Raw genomic sequence first — 14073 nt, forward strand, 5'->3', positions numbered from 1 at the left:
TAATTTTTTTTCATATCGGTCGATATCGATAATTATCACGATAAATGTAAAATTTTTATATCTATCAATTTTATAGAATTTTCAGCATGCCATGATGAATTTATGGTGAAATGTCCTTTAAAATATTTTATTTAGGGATTTAGACTGTCCAGCCAACACAATCTCACGGCAATTCGTAACTTTTTGATTTAGTGGCTAATTCGTATGAATTTGTACGATCTAATTTGTACAATTTAGTACGATTTGCTCATCCCCCAATGACGTTTGGGTTTAGGGGTGGGGTTAGGTGCCACGCCTCCTTTTTAAAATCGTACAATTTCATACGACTGAACTCGTACGAATTCGAACGAATTAGCCACTAAACTGACAAAACGTAAAATACTTACGTTTTCTCATGAGATCTGGTCCAGCTTATGCTGCTCAAACTGCGCTTCATTATCCAATTAAAATATAACCGTGAAAATAGTTTAATGGATTGTTTTGGTGCTAAAGCATATAACCTATAGCGGACTTGTTTTAAAGCGCTTCACCTCAGATGTTATTCGTTCTTCTTGTTTATGCTGTAGATAACTGACCAACAAAATATACATCAAAATTAAGTTACACAAGTTATACAAAATGAAATTCATTGCAAAAAGTTAGATTTTTAAATATATATATATTTTTTTAGTTCGTGCCCATTTTAAATAACTGCAGGTAGATGATGCTTCGCTCTGTGGAAAATAAGGACTTAATTAAAGATCCACTGCTCTTGTAAACGTCTCTGATATATATGTGCTGCATTTTTAATATGTTATTATTTTATAGATTATGTCTGTAAAGCATCCGATTTCTCCTCAGTGATTGTGTCCTCTAAATGTATAAAAGCTGGTTGTTTTACTGTTGATGAGGGACAATAGTGGTATTACCAGCCTGATCTCACAAGAAAACGTAAGTATTTTACGTTTTGACAGTTTAGTGGCTAATTCGTACGAATTTGTACGAGTTCAGTCGTACGAAACTGTACGATTTTAAAAAGGAGGCATGGCACCCCTAAACCCAACCGTCATTGGCGGATGAGCAAATCGTACTAAATTGTACGAATTAGATTTAGCCACTAAATGAAAAAGTTACGAATTGCCGTGAGATTGTGTTGGTATTACAGAAAAAACTAAGTAGCTCCAGACTGAAGTCTAGTGACATTTCTTGTCAACAAAGCCTGTGACTGAGCTTTTTTACCAAATTTTTTTCTTACTCCTCCAAGTGCAACTAACACTGTATTGCTGTAGACTTGTACTGCGTGCGGCATCCAGAAGGGCAGGCTGCAAAATGCCTGCGCAGCGTTACGCATACTGTATAAATATTATCAAACAATTATCGAAATATCATTATCGTTTTATCGAAAAATTATATATCGTGATAAATTATCGATATCGAATTATCACCCAGCCCTACTTTAAGCTGTCTCGAAAAATATCTAGTCAAATATTATTTACTATCATGATGGCAAAGATAAAATAAATTAATAAATTAGAAATGAGTTATTAAAACTATTATGTTTAGAAATGCTTTGTCTAATAGACATCTATTAGAGATCTTTTAAAACAAAAAAAATTGCTTGCTGGGGTGCCTTTAGTACCATTCACAGGAGATTTTATTTCTAAAGTGTCATAAAATGTGCAAGAAGCAACATGATATTGCTGGCACAGGCACAATTTTCCAATAAGCCTAGGATGAAAGAAACCACACAAGCTCAATCATCAAACCAGCACCATCCACAATTCATTCTGGAAATTCAAGCAAGTCTTTCCAGCAGCTGAAGTGACCCTGTGGTCCATTTTTTTTCTGTGCGATTGAGATTCAGCACACGATAATGGGAAAATAGAGAAAATGTGTTGGATGGATGGAGAGGAGTAGGGGACGGAGAGGTGGGTGGGTGTGGGTGTCTCCTTTCCGGCTAAACACATTTAAAAATGCACTCACCAACCGCTCTCTGAGTGCAAAAACCTGTTCCAATCAGAATATGCAAGTCACCATAGATAAAAGCATCTAGTCTTTGAATATTAATAACCCAATGGAGGCAGTTTCATAATCCCCTCTCTGTTCCTGAAAGTCTGCATCTCTCTCTCTCTCTTGCCATTTCAGTGAAACCCCCAATCTTGTCATTCTAGCGTTATTCTTGTCTATGTAAATCAAAGTTGCATAATACATAAAAGTTATGTTCTTGACTTTTATGGAAACAGGACTTTCCCTGGTGGGCTGGTTGACTTTGGGGCAACCGTCAAATCAAATTTAGATGCAGACTAATTTATACATTTATACAGACTAATTTATACAAAGTTTTTAAAATAACTCAAGCTCATTTATGCCACAATAGTGGATTCTACAATATAATCTCCATATTTCTGCATTTACATATACAAAAATCCCTGTTAATCTTTATCTTTTATCTGTCTATCAGCTAAAACTCCAACGGATTCTCATAACATCAGTCTTGCCACTGTTTTGAATGAAGTGGCACACACAGTTTGGACAGTCTCTGCTTGTTTTAAATGAGGAACTGGGTGTTTTAATACTGTAAGTACACTGTGTGAATTTGAGGAGTGGAGAAGAATGGCTTATGACATGTGGTGTTTAGTTATTATGAACACTCTCTGAAATAAAAGTACTATCTTTTTTAGCATGAGCTAAAATGTGCCCACATGTATTCTAGAACAGAGCAAAAAGGTACTATTGACTGGTTATTTGATATAAACAGTTTACTGTGTCACATGCAGCTGTATTTATAATGGAAAAATGCACATATCTCTGACAATTGTCAGTTAAAAGCTTAATTTGAGCTTAATGTTGGTGAATTGTTAGTGGTATAATGTAGGGCTTCATAATATGTTGTTTCAGCATCAATATCGCAATGAGTGCAATCGCAATAGTCACATCACAGCATCTGCATAGGGAAGTTGGGGTTATTATAGCTGATCAGCAATGAAGAATGTACAGTGTTATTTTACATAACATTTTATTATTCAATAACAGGGCCAGGACAAAATATCAATGATGACTTATTGTGTTAATTCCACCCGCGATACATTATTGATGTAGCCAAGTGTCCATATTTATTTAAAGGTACAAAAAGATCTGAACTAATTCATCAGCCTTGCACTGCTACTATTATTATGCTATTATTACTGCTGTAATTGTGCCTTAGGAACAAATGTATGTATCAATGTGCACATGCTGCATTAGTGAACCTATTGCTAATGTATTAAATGGCCTATTGCTATCTTAGCACAGGTATCAATCAATAGTGTACTGAACATAGAGTTGAAAGCAAAATTATTATCCTCCTGTGAAATTAGATTTTATTTTTTCAAATATTTCCCAAGTGCTGTTTGAGAATATGTTTAACTGATTTGTAACTATTTATTTTGGCTTTGCAGTGATGACAGTACATAATATTTTACTAGTTATTTTGTAAGATGTTAGTTTTCAGCTTCAAGTGCAATTTAAAGACTTAACTAGGACTTAGCTAGGCAATTTAGGTTAATTAGGCAGGTCATTGGACAAAAACTTTCAGCCAAACTAAACCCAAAAAGACTCTCATGAAGAAAAAAATAAATAACAGGAAATAGTGAAAACCCTTGCTCTGTTAAACATCGCTTGGGAAATATGTGAAAAAGAATTCATTTCACAGGATGGCTAATAATTTAGCCTTTGATTGTATTTGCGATATAGTAATAGTTTGATAGCTGACCCAAAACCCCAGAGTGATGAAAATGACTGATAATACATGCTCTCTTTATATCTTCTTTTTCATCAGGACCTGGGATTAGAGGGTACGTCACTCAACGATATCCTCTATAAGAACGCAGCTTTCCTAAACCTGGTGGATCCCATATCTCATGAGCTCCTGCTGAGCCTGGCCAGAGACATGCAGTGCCCAAAGAAGGTGAGTCATTCACTTTCAGCCTGTACTTTCTTTGCTTCGTTGATCACAACTTAAAGTAAATGAAAAGAAATGCGTTTGCGTATAGTAATTAGTTGTACTGATTTACGGCAGTCATCAAATTGAGCTCACTCACAGTTTGTAACCCACGCTTGGCTAACAAGTGTGATACAAAATGGCAGGGAATGATAAATAATGTGTCTAGTTTGTTCATTTGTTCGTGTTAAACTCTGTATGCAGGGAAGGGGCGTTTGATTCTGACATTTTAGAAATCCATTTTTGGTTCTGGAATCGATTGACTTGAAGCCAAGAATCGATTTCTTACGGTTGTTGCAATTCTGTTTTGATTCACTGTTTAACGACAGAGTTTACTTTGACATTATGCTGTTGCAAGTAATGTGCTGTATGCTGTTCTGAAATAAGAGCATGTAGTTTATTTGTCTGTTTGTGGAGGTTGTGTTCGTTATTTCAGCAAAGGTAGACTTTCTTGTCCCATTTCTTTCAGAGATGTAAAAAAAGGGGGGAATATGTTTATAGATGTCAAAAATGTAGCATTAGAATGGTTACATCAAGCATATTTAATTTTTTATGCATTTAGAGCAGGGCTCAAAATCTCTAATGTCGGTAAAACCAAATACTATAGAATACACAAGACGTGTCACTCGTATACTTTTGAATGGGGAAAAGTGTAACAGTCCATATGGCGAATGAAGCCCCGCCTTCTAGTACACGAGCCAATCAACGATCATTATATGGAGAATAAAGCCCGCCTTCTAGTACATGAGCCAATCAGCGATTGCTATAGAATGACAATTCTCCAGAGGAGGGGCTTGGACTGGACGTGAGGTTCTGCAGATTTTGTGTTATATAAACATTTAGAAATAAAACTAAATAGACAGTTGTTGTTAAATTTTATTGGTTATTCATAATATACAATGTAATCGTAATCTTGGCAAGTAGTTTTGGAGAATTTGATGTTTTCCCATTCAAACAGAATGCCCGAGCATACTGCCCAAGAGGCGTTTCAAAGATGGCCGCTGAGTGAAATGACTTGCCTTAAAGGGACTTTGTTAAAACTCAGTTATTTTTATTAGCTATTAAACTCAGTTATTAACTGATTTATTTTCTATCTACTTCAGATGCATAGAAATAATACACACTTGCGATTATATATTAGAAAGAAAATCTGGATATACCTAGTCATAGCTGATTAACAAGATTACATTGAAATGAAATACTGCGAGCCTCAAATCCCATTGATTCCTCATGAGTGTAGAATCCAGGTTTAAAAAAAAATAAATAAACGGGTCAATCGGAACAAAATCCTCTGATGATCCACACAGGGTGCATTAATATGCACGTCGCGGGCTGCAATCGATTGGCTACAAAGTTTACTAGTGAAGTAACAACAATGATATTTTCCTTCTTTTTTTTAAGTTGTATTTAACACACCCCTACAGTCACTTACTTTTGTCAGTCAGAGTAGTTTTTAGCAGCGTTAGCTACCTGAATCAGACAGAAAAATAAAGAGCACACAGCTGAACCTCACGCCTGCTCTCTAAAATAAGTAAGTAATATATAACGTTCACATATCTTTTGCGATTTGGTTATTTGAGATGTAGAATGTAGTAAAAGTGGCAGCATAGAGAGACAATGCAGTGCTGCTGAAGATTGTGAGTGTTCACAGTGGTTTGATGGATAAATATCAATTTGTAGCTAAATTGTTAGCGGTGCCAATCAGCATTTCCCGTTGTTTACATCATTGTTTCCGTCTTCGCTACAACATACCATTATTGCTAGAAACTATGCATGTAATAGATCAATTTTAACAATTAAAAATACTTACAGGTTGTGGTTCACAATCCACAGCTTCATTGCTTGGAGGAGTTTTTAGCCGAATCCAGCACTGAACTGGGAGAGATTCTGGGAGCTGTTCTTTGTCAAATGCTAGAGCTATATCTGTTTTATAATTCTATAGAAAATAATTAAAATTAAACTGCAAGCACTTCTGTCTTTGTGTCATGTCCCAAATACATAAACAGAAGCTCTGTGGAAATAGCAGCATTTGGGCTGCATTTTAGCTTTCTCTGCTATAACACTACAGCGCCTCTGGCCACACCCCTTTGCTGCGCAGGCAGTGTGCGTGTGGTCAATGCGCGTAACTGGAAGATGTATTTTTTGTAGTCCCCAAACTTTGTTCACTGTAGGCTTTGCTAAGCAAACTCTGTAAAAGACAATGTCTCCCTTTGCATTGACTGAGCATATTACATTCAGAAATGTTGTTAATGTTCACACAGCTACATTAAGCATCAAGTTTAAAATATGATATGGTACTGGACCACCCCTTTAAGTAAAAGTATGCCAATACACTTTAAAAAGTACATCAATATGATTGTAATGTAGCCTAGATTTTATCCACAACCAACCCAGGCTCATTCTGAAAACGTAGTCCCATCAACGTTTCTGGAGACCGCGAAATACGTCCCAGGAGATACGTATTTTTGCAGTTTTTGCCGCTGCGTTCGCTTTTTCATGTCTAAAATTTCTCTCGCTAGTGCGAGTGCCCGATGTTCTCGCGTAAACCCACCAGAGGCCGCTGTCAACCGAACGTCTGTCTGACTGGCTGAATGAATGACTGGCCGGCCAACCAATCGACATACCCACCCTCCTCCTTCCCTAAACCCAACCAATTTTATCGATTGACCCGCCCACCCACTTACTTTCCTAAAACCCGACCAACGATTTACGAAAACCGTCCAGAAAAAGAAAAGCCCTCGTCTGATTTTTACCACGTTTTCGGATTTTACCACATTCTCCCCGTTATTCACTCGTTCATTTTATTTTTTGGATTCTGTTTTTGTCTTACCTGATTTCTGAACCAGCTCTTCCCCAGACTCGAACCCTGTCGTCGTCGCCGTGGTCATCTCCTCTCTGCGTCTCAAGTTCGCCGACGTACACAACGAGCTAACTGGACAAACTGGTTGCAGCGGAAAGGCCCTCCACATGGGGTAAGCGGTCAGCCGGTAAGCGCGAAAAGGAATGGCGTCACACCGCCCCGTGGCGTTCGTTTAAAAAAATTAAATGCAGCCATACGTACCCCCGGCTACATAATTCGCGGCCTCCAGAAAGGTTTTCAAAATTAACCTGTGTTGTCCACAACACAACTCCGGAGCAAACCAAGTTACTCTGGTGGCATGAAGATAGCTTTCATATTCCTTCTAGCTAAAATAAACCTCATATTTACATATCCAATATATATGCTAATGCAGAATATATCAAATAAATTCACAAAGTCTTCATTCGTTAATTCAGGCACACCTTTTGATAAACAAAACAGATGAGATAAAGCAAAATAAGCTAACTATCATTCCTAAATTGAATAATTTTTTAAAAAACTATTCAATGTCTTTTGCGAGGCTTAATCTGAATTTGCTAAGGGTCTGATATGATTGATCAGCAAAGCATCGGTGCACCTTAAGTCAGCCCAACAGCTATCGGGAATCTTTGAATCAGCACCGCAGGCCATTCCATTGAGACTCAATTCACTTTTCCAGCTGAAGTCGATTTGTAAGCCATACTGGCTGCAGGGCATAATAGAAACCAGCAATTTAATGAAGACAAATATGGGCTTTCGTATCATTCTCATATTCTTATCATTAAAGATTGTCCATAATAGCATGCAGATCTTTTTCTATTTCTTCTCATGATTAATATAGTTGCAGAACCCAGAGGCTCTTGCGGAGTATAAGAGCAGATGCATTAAATTAGATGGATATCTCACTGTGTGTCTGTCAGAGCTCAGTGTGACACTCGGTAGAAACTACAGGACTGTAAGAAAACTGTCACTAGGAAACTGCACGCTTCTATACCCGACCTGCCCTGCAAGTGACAGTGGCTGAATTTCACTATATCAGAAAGATGACTGCCAAAAAGTTGCACGCTGAGTGTGGCAGAGATTCAGACAGGAATTTAGCCCAGTGAAACCCAGTTCACCATGGGAAATATGCAAATCAGGGTATGATACAGAAAAAGACAAATTTTGACAAAAATTATGCTACTAAATATGGTGCAATACTATGATATTGTTATTGTATTGAAAAACAAATCATGCTTTTGTATATTGCAATTATGACAAAAGTTAAAATTATGACCTGCTAAGGCATAAATATGAGGCCAGTTCATCATATTTATGACAAAGCTGAAAAATTCTGACATTGTTATGGAATATGAAGTAAATCTTGACATATGCTGTCAAATTTATGACAAAAAGATTAATATTACGAGATATTAAGTCATCATAAATTCAAAATGTGAGATTATTTCAAAATGATGATATAAAGTTATGACTGGAACTTTATAAATAATTTGATAGGTATACGTATATAATTGGCATTAGGTCAATTATGAGATGTATAGTCAAAATCATAAAAACAGTATACACTCACCGACTACTTTATTAGGTACAGATAACTAGTACCGGGTTGGACCCGCTTTTGCCTTCAGAACTGCCTTAATCCTGCATGGCATAGATTCAACAAGGTGCTAGAAATATTCCTCAGAGATTTTGGTCCATATTGACATGATAGCATCATGCAGTCACTGCAGATTTGTCGGCTGAACATCCACGGGTGAATCTCCTGTGCCACCACATCTCAAAGGCGCTCTATTGGATTGAGATCTGGTGACTGTGGAGGCCATTTGAGTACAGTGAACTCATTGTCATGTTCAAGAAACCAGTCTGATATGGTACATTATACTGCTGGAAGTAGCCATCAGAAGATGTGTACATGGTGTCAGTTTCTGAGACAAACTGTCTCAGTTTGTGCATGAAAATCCCAGTAGAAGGCAAAAGTTCCGAAGACAAAAAGGGGGTCAAACCTGGTACTAGTAAGGTGTACCTAATCAAGTGGCCGGTAAGTGTTTATAGATATGGGTTGATTATATTGTATTATATAGCAGCGATAATATGAGATACAAGTTAAGTTATAATAATGAAATAAAAAGACAAATTTATATAAACAGTCAGATTCAAGACAAAAGTCAAAACTGTGATAGTTATAATTGCGAGATAAATACAGTAAACAATTATTTAATAAAAAGTAATAATCATAAAAATATTAGTCAACTGTATGATCAAAAAATTGAATTATGAGATATACTGAGATTGATGGAGGTCTTGGAGAAAATGGATTCTATATAGTACAATACACAACCACAGTCTGGCATATCTTCCTTGGACCATGGACTAAAGTCTGTATACAAAATTATAACACTCTTCTACATCATCATGATCATCTTTTTTACACATAAACTGACTTGAACATTTTCAAACATTCCATAATTATTATTATTTTAAATCACAGGCAGAAATAAAATGTTAATCATAGTCATGGCTTATGCTATAATTACCCTCATTTGCATAGAAAGAAGCTGTGTCTGATCTGAAAACAAAGACAGTGACTTCATTTAAATGCACAGTTCTTTTGCAGCCCAGTTCCTGTCCACGTAAGCTGGTCTGCTTGAGATAAAACTACTGACTAAAGTAGAGCACCTGTGAACTGAATCGCTCCTTCAGCTTTTTGCTTTTTACTTCACAAAAAAGAAAAAGTTAAAGGTTTCACAAGGGTATCAAAATGGCACTGGTTTAACATCACACCTGTTCCTGCATAAATATTTGATGCCATGATTTATTCCACCTCCTACAGTCTGCAGCATACCCTCAATGCCTTCGTATCGGTTTTGCATCTCTAAATGTTAAACCGTCTCCTCTCTTGTGCCAGCAGGAGGTCCGGAGATTTCCTAAGCGGGGTGCAAGTTATTAATAGAAGGCAACACAGCAGTATAATTTCGTGATGTTCAAATCCACAATGAACCAGAGGAATCCAGTTTGCACACTTATTTTGGAGAAGACATCCACTTTTTAAAGTCTTTATTTTGTTGCTCTTAAAGGGGTGGTCCAGAGTGTATTTTAAGGCTTGGTTGTGTTTATAAGATGCAAAGCAATGTGTGAAAATGCTTCATTTGTAAAAAAATCATGTTATTGTTTCATATATCTTACTTTGATTATATACAGCTACTCAGCTAACATGAAGACAACTGTCATATTTTCTAGTTCCTCTGAAAGGCCCATCCTCAAGAGGCTCTGATTTGTCATCTAACATAATATGCTGTGATTCGCGGATTGGCTTCACGTCACCAGGAAGAGTCACGTCCAGTCACTAGCATGCGCTTTGTCTCTGCTAGGTAAATAGAACGTGTTCTTGTGATGACCGGTCTTGCTAGGTCACCTCAGAAGAACGAACTCAGGAGAACTGAACGTGTCCTCTGAGAAATGAGATGCTGCGTTCTTCCTGATGGTCATGTGATCTTCGCGCATTTTTGACTGAAAATTATGTAATCATTACAGCATTCATAAAACGACTTATTGACTTATTTTTATTGTTTGTCTTTACAAATATATGTTGCACAACACAAATAAAACAGATTTTAATAAGAATTTCAGCAAATAAACACTCTTAATGTGTTTATGCCTTTATTAAGATTTTCATGGTAATGTTTATATTCACCGTTTCATTTAGGGAAACTCCTGAGATAAATAAGTTATATCTCTGAACTTTAATAATAAACCTATATAAAATGCTGCTCTTCCCACCTCCAGTCGCAATGACTTCTGAAACTTCTAGAGCGAGTTCGGTGCTCAAGTCTGCATCCATGCTTCCTCAAAATCAAGAACACATCCAGAAAGTTTCACGCGTCCTCCGTTCTTGTTGTCTTGAGTATTGGAACTGAGCTTTGGCAGGTGATGATGATGTTACACGAGAACACAAGGACACAAGACCGCTGAAGAACGCATATTGAGAAACAGCCACTGTCAGTCAGAGCATCAGCCATATCAGTGTGAGGCCGAATTAGACATAAAATGAAAAGGACAGAGCTGAACCTCATGCCTGCTCTCTAAAATAAAACCTGACAAGTGTCTTTCACTTATATTCGAAATAAGCATGTGTAAGTAATATAAAATGTTCATATATATTTTGCAGTGAAGATTCTGGGTGTTTACTGGGCCAAACAGCATTATCTATTGTTTACATCCTTGTTTACGTCATTGCTACAACTAGGGTTGGTTCGATAGACAATGCCATCGTCCATCGCCGATAGTTGATTGACATCACGATGCTGAGCCTGCATTGCCGATCCTCCGCCCTGCCCCCATCACAAACCCGCTCGCAAAATATACATACTTAGGCCCTATTTACACTAATACGTCTTAGTTTTAAAATAGCATTTTAGAACAAAAATCATCCACATCCACACTGGTGTTTCATCTAGCATTTCTGAACAGCCCTCCATCCGCTGAAAATGCACATCACGTGACCACACACACACAGACAGACACAGCCACACACTCCAGAGCTCCAGAGAGCAGTGCACGTCGGACAGTTTATCAAGGATGTACCGCTGGATCGCACCTTACTATAGTTGTTAAACGTAATATTTAATTAACCTTGTCTCTATCTAACGACTCCTCGGTCTTTTGAATCTATCAGGTAATGTGTCACAGCATCAGGACAGTGCTTCAGTCTTTTGCTTTTACGCTTATACTTAATAATTTTAGCTAAAACCTCAGATACTGTTGGTTGGTTCCTGTTGGTTGTGCGCCTTTTTTACCAAGTTTGTCGACGCAATTATAACAACACAGATCACTCTGCCTATTCATGCCAGAATCTTGTGGAAAAAGTGATTGACAGGTGGTAATTTGTGTGTAACTTATCTTTATTTATTTATGATTTGGTTATGGGTAAAACTAAGACCATGTGGGTCAAGTAGTTGAAACGGTAGGCCACAAACAATTAATTTGTGAATTAATTAATTAATTATTCATAAATAATTAATTCACCACTGCCTATGATGACGATGCCAATTTTAACAAATAAAAAAACAGGTTGTGGCTCACAGTCCACAGCTTCATCTGTTATGGTTGGAGCTGCTCTTACTTTGAGGGGATTTAGCCGAATCCAACACTGAACTGGGAGAGATTCTGGAAGCTGTCCTTTGTCAAATGCTAGCTATATCTTTTTTTATAACTCTCTGGAACATAATTAACATTAAATTGTAAGCACTTCTCTCTTTGTGTCGTGTCCTTTGGAAGCCCAAATACAGAAATAGAAGAAGCGCTGTGGAAATAGCAGCTTTTGGACTGTATTTTAGCTTTCTCTACTATAACATTACAGCACCTCTGGCCACGCCCCTTTGCTGCGTGGGGTGGATGCGCGTGGTGTATGTGTGTAACTTGAAGTGCTTGTGATCTCACTAGCCCGGATGTATTGTTTTGTGGTCTCCAAACTTCATTCGCTGTTGGGTTTGCTAAGCTAACTCTGTAAAAGCCAATGTCTCCCTCTGCATTGAGCATATTACATTCAGAGATGTTGTTTATGTTCACACAGCTACATTACACATCAACTAAAGTTTAGAATATGATATTGTACTGGACCACCCCTTGTAAAGAAGACACCCAATTTTTAAACGGTTTATTTTGTTGCTCTTAATGGCACGGAATGTAATTTTGGCCACTAGAGGGCGCACAATCATCACAAACAAACAAAGGCGTTGTTTGATGACCCCATGACTATATGTGGAATCATGGGAGTTATCTTCATTACATCATGGGACTCCTGCAGAAATCATGTTTATGGAGAAGCTGACGTATTCAAAACTTATTATCTTGGTAGTTTGAAGCAGAATAAAGCTTAAAGTCATCCAAGGGAAATGAGAGCAATGAAGTACTCGCTGATGCGAGACGAGCTCGACATGTCACAAAAGCAGCAGAGCTTTTATTATGCCATAGTTTACCACCTCTAGATATTCTTCTCATGATCACATGGAGAAGCAGCACTATTTTATCATACTAAATACATTTTAGAGTTCTGTAACAATGCTCCTCTGTACAGTCTAATAAAACACACAACATATTAGAGCATCTTCGGTGTTTGCCTGTTTTTCTTTAAAACCAAAAGCGGAATCAAGAGTGTACAGTATGATGTCATTAGTATGGTGATACACAAGGACACAGTCCATGTCACTAGTTAAAATTGCTTATTCTTTCTTTTGATTTGAACATTCTTTAAAACATTTGCTATGATACATGTACATAAGTCAGTAAATTATGTAACACTGTTCTAGTGTTTTTACACTGTACATTAAAAGGTACTTATTGTGCCTTTGATCAACTATTGTCTTTAGATTTACGTTACAATACAAGTCATCATATAACAGGCCAAACAAATTAAACAATACGTTTGATCCTGAATATATCCAGTGTTTAGATTTTGTGCAAAAAATGTATGCAGATGAGCTTATATTTAACTAAATAAAGGCTCATTTGCATATTAACCTGTTAGCCAGCACTCAATTTTGGGGATTTACACTTACCTAACTTTAAATAGTAACAGTTCCTGACTCCAGTAAGCTACAGACACAAATTATGTATCATTGGAAAGAAGACACTTTGAGCTTTACTGTGGTAAAAGCTGACATCGACTTGCCTTTAACTACAAAGACGCCATTTTCGCTTGTAAATAACATGGTAAAGCATGGTAAAGCAATGATAAAACAGATCTCCGGCAGAAACGGTGACATAAACAAATAAATACCCATCCATAATTCAACACTATTGTGTCGGTGGACTAAATGTGCTCGATTGGATGTTTTTCTGTGGACTCTTACCTTTCAAAATAAACCGTGATGCACAGCAATGAATGCATGTGTGTGTTGTTATTACAATGATATGTACTCCATATCTAATAAGCGTTTTCTGTACAACTTACACAACATTTAGCAAATACATTCTTTATAAGCTTCCCATTGAAAAACAAATAGCTGCAGTCTCTGCTTGAGGGTTGCAGCTTTAAACTGATGTACAATTTGTCAAGATTTCTCATGTTCATTATGATGTAATCTATTCAGAAACATTGACATGTGGAAAAACAGCACCTCAGAGCGTCTGCGTCGGGCGCTGGCTATAGGGTTAAACAACATTTTTGTGTAAAAATGTTCAACTGGGAAAGTATGTTGATGGATTTTTTTTCCGCCCTGTTCACCTGCAGTGTCCAGGTAAAACTTCAGTGTTCAGATGACATTGTACAGACGTCAAT

At 37.2% G+C, this 14073-nt stretch overlaps 1 protein-coding gene across 2 annotated transcripts in view; it reads left to right on the plus strand.

The window, feature by feature from the left end:
- lrrc75ba (leucine rich repeat containing 75Ba) overlaps positions 1 to 14073 on the plus strand; it is a 72194-nt gene that overhangs the window by 17380 nt on the left and 40741 nt on the right. For both annotated transcript variants that reach the window (XM_056463353.1, XM_056463354.1), the window contains exon 2: positions 3797 to 3925. In XM_056463353.1, the coding sequence (XP_056319328.1) occupies positions 3797 to 3925 (129 nt within the window). The remainder of the gene's footprint in view (positions 1 to 3796; positions 3926 to 14073) is intronic.

Source organism: Danio aesculapii, chromosome 8 (genome assembly GCF_903798145.1).
Source record: "Danio aesculapii chromosome 8, fDanAes4.1, whole genome shotgun sequence".
Taxonomy (NCBI): Eukaryota; Metazoa; Chordata; class Actinopteri; order Cypriniformes; family Danionidae; genus Danio; species Danio aesculapii.